General features: G+C 46.4%; 1 protein-coding gene across 1 annotated transcript; it reads right to left on the reverse strand.

Annotated features, from left to right (window-relative positions):
• Positions 1-3,605: 3,605 nt before the first annotated feature.
• Positions 3,606-4,761, reverse strand: LOC142104731 (uncharacterized). The gene is made up of 2 exons (XM_075189485.1): positions 4,346-4,761; positions 3,606-4,265 (listed from the first exon to the last, which is right to left on the reverse strand). The coding sequence occupies exons 1-2, from the start codon at positions 4,743-4,745 to the stop codon at positions 3,730-3,732; spliced, it is 936 nt and encodes a 311-aa protein (XP_075045586.1). The 5' UTR covers positions 4,746-4,761; the 3' UTR covers positions 3,606-3,729.
• Between the last annotated feature and the right edge of the window lie 9,434 nt (positions 4,762-14,195).

Consider the following 14,195-nt stretch of genomic DNA (forward strand, 5'->3'; position numbering starts at 1 on the left):
ACACAAGTAAATCTAAAATAAAGGGTATGGTCCACAATTGTGATATTTGGGTTAATATAATTAATCTATAATAGATAGCCTAAAATGTCCATAAGAGTTTTCTTTTTTGGTCTTTAGCAAATTGGTGTTGACCTGGTCATTTGGCCGGTCTAGGATGAATGGGGTCTATTAGTGTGGCTAGAAAATTATTACATATGCAGGACATTAGCGATAATCTCAGTTATCTCTTACCATTTACCAACATGCCCTATAACGATCCAATTTCTTGAAATCATGTGTAATGTCACAGCCTGTTGTAAAAGCTGGATGTACACTGATACAACAGCTGATTGGATCACTGTGTCACAGTGATCCAATCCGCTGCTGCTTCCAGCACATGTCCTCTGTCGACAATCGTTTGAATCTTACCTACTGGCTCCTCTCCTCGAGAGCCTGAGGAGAGGAGCCATCAGTGATTGCGATGTAAGAGATCGGTTCCTAGGGACTGTTATATAAGGAGGCAGCCTTGTGCGGAAAACACCTTTATTGACTTAAGTTCTCTTCTAATACAACAGAAAGATATGCACAAACATTATGTTCCTTTTAAAATACATTTTTGTTATATAGCATTTTAATACACACCACCATAATAATTAGGGGGTTTGTGACCTCCCACCCACCCACATATGGACTGAAAAATGCCATAGAAATAATTATTTTCTATCGCTGCTCATCACAGCAATAGAAATTTTTCTTTTGTGCAATTTAACAAAAAACTGGCACCGGCTCATCTACACACCCACAGGGGTCTGCAACAGCCTATGTAGGGTCCTTCTGATGGCAGGAATTCCAGTTCCAGATTCCGATAAAAAATAAATAAATTAGAAATTAAAGTTATTAAAAGACAATAGCTGGAGCTGATCTTCAGGGACCAGGCAGATTTGATAAATAGTAAAAATTCCTACTAATGTCTAAAATAGACCACTTAGACTGCCCCTTTTTGGCTTCTTAATGTGATTTCAGACAGGAGGTGGTGTTGCATTGGAAGAATGACTGAGGCTTGTTCACAGGTGTTTGGCTTCATGCGAGTGCCCATATGGAAACACCATCGCTCCCTATTGATCATAAATTCCATATTGTACAATAACTGGGCTGCTCTTCCAACATGAACGCAGATAAAAAAGAGTTTAAGGGCTCATGCAACAAATGATAGAATATATATATATATATATATATATATATATATATATACACACATATACACACACATATACATATATATACATATATACATACACACACACACACACACACACTAGTCCTGTTCCCAGGAATACAGGGTTGCAGGACTAGCACCTCAATAACTCATCTATATAATCCCTAAACTTCATTTGCGTTATTTCTGAAGCAGCCATAAGGAGACTTATATTGTGTCATTTCCATGAAGTTACCAACATCCAGCCAAATATCAGACTCTGCAAAGATTTGTATTAGGCCATGTGAGGTACTTTGTGCTCTGATGTGTTCCCCATGGAATGCATACAGTGCATTTTGCTATAAGGATGATTGACCTCTAGGTTAATTGGCATTTGCAGTTCACACATGTATGTACAATTTTGATCAGTTTTGTTAATACTTTAACATATACACTTGTGAACATTATTTAATGTAGTACCATTTGAAATTAAACTAGGGACATATGATCTTACCGAATCGGGCTAGGCCAAACCCTCCTATTTCTTAGCTTAAACAAGGGTTTTCTCATCCTCTCCTCTTACCTTTCAGCCCCCCCCCCCCCAAATTCAAACTCCTCTCCTCCTGTTTGGTTCATTCTCTCACCCCTTTGTCCTGATTTTCACAGGTTATAAATCTTATGATATGTGAATCAGCAATCAGATGTCAGAACATTGTGTGTAATGTTAAAGCACCTTTTGTGACCTCTTACACCCCATTACCAATATGATAACAGCATACTGTAATGCATGCTCTTGGTGTGAAGTGCTGGATTTGTCAAATACTCAAGAAAGTTTAAACAAAATATGGACAAACAAGGTCTATCTATATCCTCAAAATCTATGCCCACTTAGGGCTAGATTTACTAAGCTGCGGGTTTGAAAAAGTGGGGATGTTGCCTATAGCAACCAATCAGATTCTAGCTTTCATTTATTACCTTCTACAAAATGATAGCTAGAATCTGATTGGTTGCTATAGGCAACACCCCCACTTTTTCAAACCCGCAGCTTAGTAAATCTAGCCCTTAGTTTATCAAACCCATGTTCTCAAACCTTGCCCATCAGCCAAAAACCATGACTATTAGGAGGTATGTAGCAGGTATGAACACTGCACATAATGACATTTAGAACATGTGATGACACTGGAGTTACATTTCCAATTGTGGTTTATTGGTTCGTTCTGTCTCATTTTAAAAATATAGTTTGGTTGCCACCTTTTCCTAAAGATAACAAAAATGGACATGATTTATTTCTGCCAAAAGTAAGCTTTAAATTCACATACCCTGTAGTTCAAAAACATACAGAGCACTAAGCAGATATACAGATCATTATTGGTCATAGAACAATGCAGAACATAATCTATGGAGCCCGTTATACAAAGCCCATGCTGTTGACCCCAGAAAATGTAGAGCCCACCCTGGTTACCCCAGTACATGTAAACCCCAGCCCTGTGACCACAGTACATGTAACACATCCTGGTTACCCCTATAATTGCAGAACCAATCATGGTCACTAGTAAACAATGCAAATCCTAGTCTATGACAATAGTACATGGAGCTTCTTTACTCAGCTAACCCAGAACCTGATATTACATGCTCTGTTCACAAAGTGTCTATTAGTCCAAGTATCAGACTGACAGAAAACCTTCTCTTGCTGTGAATGTGAATCCTCAATAAGAGGATGGATGTCATATCAGCTACTACTCAGAATGGTAGATACTTTAGTGCTACATGAGATCTTTCTCTTCCTGCATACAGGGAGACCAGCATATTACATAAGCACTGACATAGCTACTATAGATGCATGGTGTGCATCATACACAGGCCTAAATCAATGGGGCCCTGTGTCATCCCCTCTTGTTGGGCCTGAAGCACCTAGATTGATGCAATCAATAGCGGGTTATAATCGAGGCAGCTGGGGCCAGAATGGTGGCGAGGCCAAAATCTCTTCTCTTCTGCCCCTATCTAGCAAGGGCCAGTTTTGTGGATTTCCCTCGTTTTGTCCCATTTGTACTACGACAGATAAAGATTTTATGTGTTTTAAAGGTGTGTGTGTGTGTGTGTTCTCATCTATTTTGAGACAGATCTGGCTCTGGGGTGCCCTAGATGGTGTATACACCCCTGCTGCTTCTTGCCTCAGCAGATGCAATATGAGGGCATAATGAGCAAGGATACTTCTTGGTTGTGACATCCTATCCAAATTCCACACTTGGAGCCTATTAAATAACACTTTCAAAATGTTTTTAACAATACAATGCACCAAATGAGGCTTAACCTTACACCTATTCATAACACATCCATCATACATATTATAGTCACAGCACAGTAACTTAGAGGAAAAATGGTCCCACAACAGTTTTTAATACTAAAGTGCAAAAATTTATTTTGACAATTATACAAGGTCTCTTTCAGTTTGCTGGGCTTCTGAGAGAGTATGGTTAAAATTTACAAAATAGACAAACATGTAGTAAACATTTCAATGAGCCAACTATGTCTTCTCATACTACAGATCCCACAACTCACAAGTCATTGCTTTTCTTGACAACATTGGTTGATGCTGTCGTTTCGAGGGTCTGGCTATGTAAATACTGTTGGAGAAAGCGTTTCTTTGGATGAACGTTCCCCATGTCCAAGGAGCGCAGGGGGCTATGGGTTTTTTGCTCTCTAAAAGTTTGGTTGCAAAGATTACTTTCAGCCTTTGACGTGTGCTTTGTCTTTAGTACCAGTGATTGAGAGTCCTGTGGGGAAGTGTGCTGAGATCTGCTGCCCGAAGTGGAGCATGTATTCTCTGATTGTCCCAATTTCGGAAAAATAGTTACATACATCTTAATATGTGAGGGGAGCAGCCTCGGTCTGTTAGAAGCCGACAGTAAGTCGGTAGTGCAGATCACATATCCCTCTTCTTGCTCTGAGCTACTTTCTGTACTGTCTTCTGTTTCAAGATTCGAAGATGCGCCAAGATTAGATGCGCCAAGATTAGATGCGCCAAGATTAGATGCGCCAAGTTCTCGGCAAAAGGTAGTCGGAGCTTTAGAAGACTCCAGGTTCAGAGCATCTGAAAGATATGTGTGCTCTGTGTCATTATTAAATAGTTTAAAGTTGTATTTTGAGTTATTTTGTGCAACTTCTACCTACCTCGGTCCTGTAATAAGAATGGGCGTGGAGAAGATGGTTGACCTGGACTGTAGGCTGCACCCTCTCCAGGGGTAGTGTCCACCATTTGGCCGGCAAAGTAATTCTCAGGACTGTAGAAAGCCCTCTGAGATAGGAATGCTTCCACATCGTGAGCATAGTAGAAAGATGGCAGAGTTGGCAGAACTGGAGCTTCAACATAGGTGAACTTGAAGAGTGGAGGCTCTGTGCCCAACACGGTTGCCTCAGCCCCAAAAGACGCCGGATAAGTTGTGCGGATCTCTTCACCTGCTGGAATGAACAAGCTGCCGGTTACACCATTGTCTCTTTCCTGATGAGCAAACGGAGATACAGTATTCTCTTCTTTAACTAAAGCACCCTGGACAGCTGCAGATCCAATCATTATGTGATCTTGACGAGACAATTCTGCTTACAACACGGACGGTTTCCTATAAACAGCCTTTTAAACCTGACCTAATAAATATGTTAATTGGAAGATTGGCAAACTGCAACTTGTGTTTCTTAAAGCCGACAGGTGGAAGTAACCCAATGCGATCCAGCTATCGTTGTGGATAACTGACCCACCTGTGCTCCTGGTAGGTTTGAGTGAAAGGTGCTGTCAGAACCTAGATATTCTTCTTAGTAGTTTTTCATCATTTACGCGGAGCGCAAAAATCACAGTACAGAACAGTAATATAGCATAGCTGAGCATAAAGCCCTAGCACATTGTGCAACTTTCTTTTTTTTTTTAATATCTTTGCATTACTAGAAATTAGAAATAGATTTTTCAGTGAATCTCCTCCCACCCGTCATTCATCAGCGTGTGAACAGTGTCACTACTAGCTCGCAGGGACGTCAGTGCTTCTGTAACTGTTCACAAATAAATGCCAGGCTTCACTATTTATTTTAAGGAAGACAAACATATTTTAAAAAAAGAAACAAATTATTCTATACTTTAAAGGCGTTTGGTTACTCCTAGCTAATTGCATCAATTAACAGCATCCACTGGGAGAGAATTAAGCAGCAGCATTTTTATTCTTCAGCCCGGAATATCCTTTCTTCAGGCTCTCTTGTCCCAGTGTAGACCAATCCCTTCAACGACCATCTGTGCCATAGGGCTGCTCTAAATGTGACCGGAGCTTTTTAATTGTGCATAACGCAAACTGTACAATTTTCTTTACTTTATAAGTTTTTGCTACACTCTCTCCTGCACGCTGGACACTCTTTGTACCTGCTGGATTACACAACTGACAGCTGTACCACTGTCTGCACTCAAATCAACTTCCTTTCATTCATGCAAAATACACTTCTGCAAGTACAGGGAGAAGAAAGGTGAAGTTTGATGAAGCGCAGATGAGGTGAACTCCGTACTGCGCTGGGTGATTGCCTCTGTGGACACAGTGGGGGCTTTTAGAAGATCTAGGGGTATATTTATTAAACTTTGGGTTTGAAAAAGTGGAGATGTTGCCTATATCAACCAATCAGATTCTAGTTATTACTTATTTAGTATATTCTACAAAATCACAGCTAGAATCTGATTGGCTGTGTGAGAGCCGCGGCTTATGTGGCCGAATCGGGGAGCCAATCCGCACTCCCTGATTGGCCATTTAATCTTTGGCGCCACGGCTAGCCAATCCGGGCTTGCGACGGCGGGGATGGCATGACGCAGCGTCTATTTAAGACGCCTGCGCCAGCGCCCGGGAGCGGAGTGACTGGTGAGAGGACGTCGAGGGACTGGAGCAGCGCGCAGAAGAGCGGCCGGCAGCAGAGACAGTGAGTCCTTGTCAGGGCTAAGAGCTACTCTGTTTCCAGAAGACCCGGCCGCTCCGAGGGAAGGAGGAGAGTACCGGCGGCCGCTTTTGGAGGACGTCGGTGGACGGAAGAGGACATACACCGAAGTAGCCCGAGGTATCAATGGACCAGGTAAGGCCCCCTGGGCATCACCTCTCCCGGACCCACACGCCTTTGGTTAATACCCATCTTTTTACGGAGCACTGGGGTCATGAGTTTGATTCCCAACCATGGCCTTATCTGTGTGGAGTTTGTATGTTCTCCCCAGGTTTGTGTAGGTTTCCTTCGGGTGCTCCGGTTTCCTCCAACACCCCAAAAACAAACTAGTAGGTTAATTGGCTGCTATTAAAATTGCCCTTAGTCTCTCTAGGTCTATGTGTGTGTATGTTAGGGAATTTAGACTGTAAGCTCCAATAGGGCAGGCACTGATGTGAGTGAGTTCTCTGTACAGCGCTGCGGAATTAGTGGTGCCATATAAATAGCTGATGATGATGATCAATTGTACTGCATCTTCTGGTTTGCAAAAGTGTTGCATTTATTGTTTTACAGCATTAAATCTGTATGTAGCAGCCGACTGAGCAAATATTTAATTGAAACAACAAGTAATTCACTTTTAAAGAAATGGGCAGCACAGTGGCCTAGTGGTTAGCACTTCTGCCTCACAGCACTGGGATCATGAGTTCGATTCCCGACCATGGTCTTATCTGTGTGGAGTTTGTATGTTCTCCCTATGTTTGCGTGGTTTCCTCCAGGTGCTCCGGTTTCCTCCCACACTACAAAAACATACTGGTAGGTTAATTGGCTGCTATCAAAATTGACCCTAGTCTCTCCCTCTCTGTCTGTCTCCTTGTCTGTGTGTGAGTGTGTGTATCTATATTAGGGAATTTAGACTGTAAGCTCCAATGGGGCAGGGACTGATGTGAATGAGTTCTCTGTACAGCGCTGCGGAATTAGTGGCGCTATATAAATAAATGATGATGGTGATGATGAAAAGGGGCCTTTTTACCAATTATCAGATATTTTATGATTATCTTCGCGGCTGATCACTCAGATTCTTCCGAGCTATTTACTAGGTTGCCTGCGGGGACAACACTTCTGAAAACAGGCTGTCTTGGATAAGTACTTTTCCCCAATCATGTCTTTAGCCACAGCGTAGAAAGTCTTCACTTCCTATGGTTTTTCCAGCATTATTGCTTTGCTAAATTGTCCTGGAACTTCCTGCAAAAGTGCCATTTTTGATGAGTTAAGGCTTGATAAATACCCCTAGATGACAGAAGTTAATCCTTCTATTTCAAGAGCAATATGCTTTTACTCTTTTATGACTCTGGAATAATGTAGCCAATTATTAAACTTCTTCAGCTGGGACAGCAGCTCCAATAAAAGCCTGTCCCAGCGACTAGTCTGTAGTAAAGTGATTGCAATCACTTCCAGGTTCTATCCTGGCCTATGCTGTGCTATGCTGTGCACATGAGTGGCCATCAGGCTGCGCATGCTCAGAAAACAATTAGCGAAGGGAAAGAGAGAGGAGCACAAAGACTGCTGGAGAAGGATCTGAAGATTTCTCTTGTGATGCTCTCTCCTTTGGATAGAAGGGCCAACACCGTCTTCAGATGGTTATAGATGTCGGGTCAAGCTCTGAAAAGCTTAGTTTTCGGAGTCTGGTAAATAGGTCCAGACCATGGTACCCATTGAGAATAAGGGATACTTGGATAATTTGCTTAATGGAAGAGGTATCTCTGATATATCCTGCATTAGGCTAATGTTAATTAGCCAATTAACTTTGCCTAAACCATGCTGAAACAAATGTTTCTGCTTGATTTTAGGCGTCATAAATAGACTCCCTAAATATTTTCTTTGTACAATCAGTAGCTGACGTGGACATTTAGAAGTGGCGGTATGAGAAATGTAATGGGAATGTAAGTGGAAGGAATTTGATAGCTTTACAATGAAGGCAGTAGAAGAAGGTATGGCATATATCATGGTATAGTATTATTGTAACCAAATAAACAATCAGATAACACATTTGATTCAAAGGGGCATATTCCGAAAGTTCCGCGGCGTTAAAACTATTATAGTTAATACGGTAAAATCTAGCTGGATTTCAGCTGGCGGCTCAGGGAGCTGCCAGCTGAAATCCAGCGAGTAAATTACCGTATTAACTGTTTTTCCACGCACGATTACCGTAATAACGGTAATAGTGCGCGGACCGCGGTATTTTCAGCGTTTCCGCCGACAATTGAATGTGCCCCAAAGAATCAAAATAAAATGAGATGTCATGTTCAATTCTTTACTATTAGGAAGATGATCTCTCTGAGTTGCTCTTAAAGTAGACTGCAGACTGGTGGATATTTAATTATTATAGTGAGGGGGCTGCCTATCTCTCCTTCATATCTAAAAAATATAATCAATAAAGTATAATTTTCAGTAATTTTGTCAATGGGCAATGATTTATTTATTTAGTTTTGTCTTTTTATTGATTGAGACTTTAAGGGGGGTATTCAATTGTTAGCGAGTTTGTAATTTCGAGCGAGTTAAGTCCTTTTTTCTTATTTTCGAGCGCGGAAACTTCTCCCGCAATTCTAATCTCTTTTTTTTTTTACCAAAACGGTCTTATCGCGCTCCAACCGTTTGTCAATGTTAAAGTATAGGCTGGATGCGAACCCTCAGCGGAAAAAGCTATTCAATTGTTTTTTAACGCTGTGGGTGAAACAGGCAAATCTGCTGTTTCATCTCGCACCTCCTTGGTCTGCTCAAAGAAAAAAATGTTTTATTAAGTTAAGAAAAATATACATTAAACTGAAAAAATAGGTCTAAAAGTTCATAAAAATAACCTAAAAACTAAAAAGTACTATTTTTTTAAAAAAATAACAGTATAATTATTAATTTTTTAATAAAAAAAATCCATTAGTGGTGCATGTATTTAAACTTTTTTTTTTTTGGGGGGGGGGGGGGCGGTGGTGGTTGTGCCTGGCCTCAGTCAGCTCTCATCAAAATTGTGAAGAGTGGCATGTTATTTATTTATTTTTTAAAACCAAAAGCGTTTGCTCCCCACTCTATACTTAGTCTTAACCCTAGTGCTGGCAGGCTATTGCTGTGTGTGTTTAAATCTTTGAAAAAAAAATTTCATTGAACCAGCACTAGGCAAACCAGCCAGGGTGATAGGCACTATACCTCCTTCTCCTGGCATTGCAGTCCTTCCCCGGCACGCTGTACGCTCTTTACTGAGGAGATCTCGTGAGAGTGAGACTCACGAGATCTCCTCAGTAAGGAGACTACAGCGCGCCAGGGAAGGACCGCAGTGAAAGTGCTCAGCAGCATTGATCGTGCCGGGGGGCCCCCGCCCCTGACCGATCAATACTGCTGCTAAGCACTTTCAAGGGCCCCCTGGATGCCCGAGGCCCCTGGGCTGTAGCCCAGTTAGCCCTATGGTTAATCTGGCCCTGGTCCCACTGTGGAGGACTTACCTGGCCGGGGCCGTCGTCATCCCTCGGGCGGTGGTTCCCTCAGTTCAGCCGGGACGGTGAGCCAATCAGGGCTCACCTCCCGGCCATTTCAAAAGGAAAAATGGCGGCGGACCAATCCGGACCCGCCATGTCGTCACGTGGCGTCGCGTCGACGCTACGTGATGATGTTAGCGTGGCGCCGACTATTTAAGTCGGCGCGCACGCCGCCATGTTGGTCAGTTCGTCGGCGGAGAGAACAGGAAGAGGACGTGTCGCGGAGAGCTGCTGGATCAAGTACCGAAGAGAAGACAGCAGAGACCAGCAGTGGCGGCAGAGATCCCTTGTTAGGGCTAAGAGCGCCTGTGCTGCCTGAAGACCGGCGGGATCAAGACAAGAAGCCGGCGGTAGAGCGTGGAAGCAGCGGCAGACGGGGAAGGAGTCCAGGAGAAGCTCCCCGAAGACAGCCCCAGGTAAGGCCTTTGCCAGGCAACTCCTCTCCCGGGTCCACGCCCGCAGCACACTAGCTAAAGTCGGGCACTAGGCCCGTGGGCACAGTCGGGCACAAGGTCCGTTGGCACCGTGAATTAGGGGCACAAGGCCCAGGGACCTGGGCACTAGGCCCCGATAAAGTTAGTGGGCCAGTAGGCCATAGTATTTATGATAAAGGGGACAAGCCCCTATTAGTGAGACAGGGGGCGTGAGAGCCCCAGGTGTACAAGGGCACAAGGCCCTTAGGTAGTTAGTGGCCTAGAGGCCATAGGAAGGCCACAGGGCCTGGTTAGGGGCTAGTAGCCCGTAGGCTATTAAGGGCACAAGGCCCTCAGCCAGTCAGGGAGGCCACAGGCCTCAGGCAGGGGCTAGGACCCCTAGGTAGCAGGGCACATGGCCCTAGTTAGTGGGCTCAGAGCCCTGAGGTAGAGAGGGGGCTGAGGCCCATTAAGCAGAGTACAAGGCTCTGTGTATCTGGGCAGAGGCCCATGGTGTGAAGGGCAGAAGGCCCTGGTGGTGATGAGGTAGAGGCGTTGGAGCCTCGTGAGTGTAGGCGCGGTCCTGTGTGAGGTGAGCACACGTAGTTAGGAGGTACAGTAGAGCGGAGGCTCCTGTGGTGCTGTAGCAACCGGCTGGTTGGCTAACAGCGGTGTGCTCTGGTAAGTAGCTTACAAAGTACTGTATATTTATTCTGTCTGTGCGGCGGGTATTGTTGAATTACAGTATTTTGGGTGTGCTACGTAGTTGTGTCCAGGGGCAAGACGTCAGGCCCCCATTAAAGGTAGGCTCTTGTTCCTGTGGTTTCCTGTGCTAACCCGTGCTGTGGGGACAAGTGTAGTTACCAGCATACACATAGTCAGGGGAGAACACACATAGTTTTCCTGTCCCTTAGGTCCCCGGGGTCACACTGGTACCCAGAGGGGGTGGCTGAGTGAGTTGGTGGCAGTGCAGCACACCTTGAGGCAGTTCCAGGGGCGGCCGTGGTTCTGATCAAGGGTCCTCAAGGCCGGTTCCGTGCAGGTGGACCTGTGGTTCCGGACGTAGGGACACGTGTGAGATACCCGAGTACAGGCAGTCGGGCGGTTCAGTTCGATCGGCTCTTCCATGCGGCAGTCGGCCCGCGGGTTAGTGTGCTGTTCCACTGAGCCTCAGCCGTGCTTAAAGAACCGGTCCTTAGGGCCTGTGTGTGACCCCATAGCAAGAAGGCAGCTTCTTGGTACGACCTGGGTGAGGGGGTTAGGAACCGCCCTCCGGTTTAGTCCGTGAACACCAGCTGGTGTTCCCCGTAGTGTGTAAGTGAGCAGTTCCGTTAGTGCACCACACCTAGTTAGTCATAGTGGTTTGACTTAGTTGCGTTGCCGACCATTAGAACGTTGTTAGGGTCGGGTCGCTGTTGTAGTCAGTCCAGTTTTGTGGGTGCCATTTTAGTCTCACTGAGAGCGTAGAGGGAGGCTGTGTGTTCTTGTCGTCCGCAGGAGTCGGGAAGGCGCAGAGGGGCCTGGATCGGAAGTCGGAGTGTCCCGGTGAGTATCACGCTCGATTCCTCCTTTCGGTTAGGCCCTCACCGGCAGGTGTGTGAAGGTACTTGAGGCAGGATTACTTCTCGGACTAGTCTTGGCCTTCAGTGCCTGTAGTCCTCCGCGTCTTGGCAAGAACAAAGTGAGGAGGCGGCAAGTGAGCTTGGACTGACCGTGTCCTTGTTCTTTGCCGTAGTCTCGGACAGCCCTTACTTGGCAGGCTCGGTTTAACTGTGTTTTCCCTCTTAGGTGTTACCTGTGGGCGTCCTGAGAAAACCCAATCAGGGACCGAGGTAGGATCCAGTCATCCACGCGGATCGTGGTAAATTCGGAGGTATTAGGAGTTAGTCGCCCTGTGAGGCACATCTCCGATAGGGACCTTACATTTTGGCGTAGTCGGCAGGATCCGCGTTTGTGATGACGGATTCACAACAAACCACGCCTCGCGCCGAGCGCAGCCAGCCTAATGTGATGGCTGTGGGTGCCGCGTTGTCCCACCTGCCGAAGTTCGATGGAAAGAATCTTGCTTTCGCTGACTGGCAGGAACGGCTACATGGCACTGCCCGGTTGTATCATATCACCGGTGCCATGAAGGGGGAGCTGGCTCTGAACGCCCTGGAAGGGGATGCCAGGAAGACGGTTCTTCTTCGACCCAAACCAAATAGGGACACCTTGGACGCCATCTTCAAAATCTTGGAAGAATTGTACGGTGACACCTCCTCTGTGGCAGTTCTGAGGAAGAGGTTCTTAGGGCGTGTGCAGAGGGAGGACGAGAGTCTGACCCAGTTTGGCAACGCTCTCCTAGAATTGGCGACAGAACTCTGGAAGAGAGACCCACGGGGGTCGGCCGCCATGGGAGACTCGGATGTGCTACTGCGAGACCAATTTGCCATGGGGCTCTGGAACGTGCCGCTCCGGCACATTCTACTGGACAAGGTGCGGGATAAACCTGGCCTGGCGTTCCAGGAAATACACGTGGATTAAGCTGACCGCCGCCAACAATTTGCCCATCCCTGTCGTGGGAGTAGTCTGGTTGGAAATTGAAGTATGCGGACAGACCTTGGGAAAGAAGGGTATTCTGGTGATTGGTGGAGAGGAGCTTCGTCATGGCCCGGTGATCCTGGGGATGAACGCTCTACAGAATTTGGATCAGGCCTTATTCCACGCCAAAGGGCCTCGATACTGGAGAGAGTTGGACGTACCCCGGCCCGTGCAGCGGGTTTTCCAGAGGATGGTACGACGGTGTGATGAAGAACCGACTGAGTCGGGACTGGAGCTCCTTGGCTACCAACTATCGACAGACGGTGGAAGTACCCCCTGGTCAGGAGGTGCTGCAATATATGGAGGTGAGGACAAACCGGAGATTAGAGGGAAGAGTGGTGCTGGTGGAACCGGTCAGTTCGGAACGAACGGCGGAAGGACCGCTTGTTGCCCGTGCATTGGCCAGGGTACATCGAGGAAGGGTACCCGTGTGGTTATGTAATGTACAGGACCATACTCAGACGATGGGTCCTGGTACGACTGTCGCTCGAGTTATCGCCGTGGAAGCAGAACAGATTGGAGATGACTGGCAGATACTTCTCAAACCCGCGTCAGAACAACAAGGGGGCTTGGCGGTCCAGGTGGAATGTGACGATAGCCTGTCCCGCGAATGGAACGGCAACACCATTTTGGAACAAATGGATGTTTCCTTGGAAGGGATCGAGCCCCGGGATGTTACCCGGCTACAGCAGATATTGTGGGCCAGACAGAAAGTTTTCTCCCGAAGTGAAGAGGATTTTGGGTACACGGAGGAACTGGAACATAATATCCGTACCGGAGACAGTCTGCCCATTAGGGAGAGATATCAGCCGATCCCGCCCAAGTTGTACCAAGAGGTCAAGCTGATGATTAGGCAGATGTTGGATAGCCACGTGATTACCGAAAGTAAGAGCCCGTGGGCAGCTCCTATCGTCTTAGTGCGGAAGAAAGATGGCGCCATCAGGTTCTGTGTGGACTATCGGCGGTTGAATAGCTGTACTGTCCCCGACGCGTATCCATTGCCCAGGATTGAGGAATCGCTAGCTGCGCTAGGGAAGGCAAGATATTTCTCCACTCTGGATCTTGCCAGCGGATACTGGCAAGTACCAGTGGCCGCAGAGGACCGGCAGAAGACGGCCTTCATCACGCCAATGGGTCTGTTTGAGTTCTGTAGGATGCCTTTTGGTCTCACTAATGCTCCCGCCACCTTCCAACGGTTAATGGAGAGATGTCTGGGAAACCTGAACTTCGACGCTCTTCTGATCTACTTGGATGATATCATCATCTTCGCTCCCACGGTCAAGGAACATCTGGATCGACTCTACGTCGTCCTACAGCGCTTGGAGAAATTCGGCCTGAAGTTGAAGCCGCGAAAGTGTCACCTTCTGAAATCTCGGTTGGAATACCTGGGACATATTGTGTCCCGGGATGGAGTGAGCCCCACTCCGGATAAGGTTTCTGCGGTGTTGGACTGGAAGATCCCTCGAACGGTGACGGAACTGAGAGCATTTCTGGGGTTAGTGGGCTACTATCGGAGATTCATCAAAGACTTCGCGAAGGTGGCTGGCCCGCTGAACGAATTGTTGAGGGGAG

This window comes from Mixophyes fleayi, chromosome 1 (genome assembly GCF_038048845.1).
Source record: "Mixophyes fleayi isolate aMixFle1 chromosome 1, aMixFle1.hap1, whole genome shotgun sequence".
Lineage (NCBI taxonomy): Eukaryota > Metazoa > Chordata > Amphibia > Anura > Limnodynastidae > Mixophyes > Mixophyes fleayi.

Excerpts from the sequence above, each read along its gene's own strand:
- LOC142104731 (XM_075189485.1), bottom strand. The coding sequence starts at position 4,745 with ATGATTGGATCTGCAGCTGTCCAGGGTGCTTTAGTTAAAGAAGAGAAT. Across the intron at positions 4,266-4,345 it reads ATTCTTATTACAGGACCGAG|ATGCTCTGAACCTGGAGTCT; the intron begins GTAGGTAGAAGT and ends CATATCTTTCAG.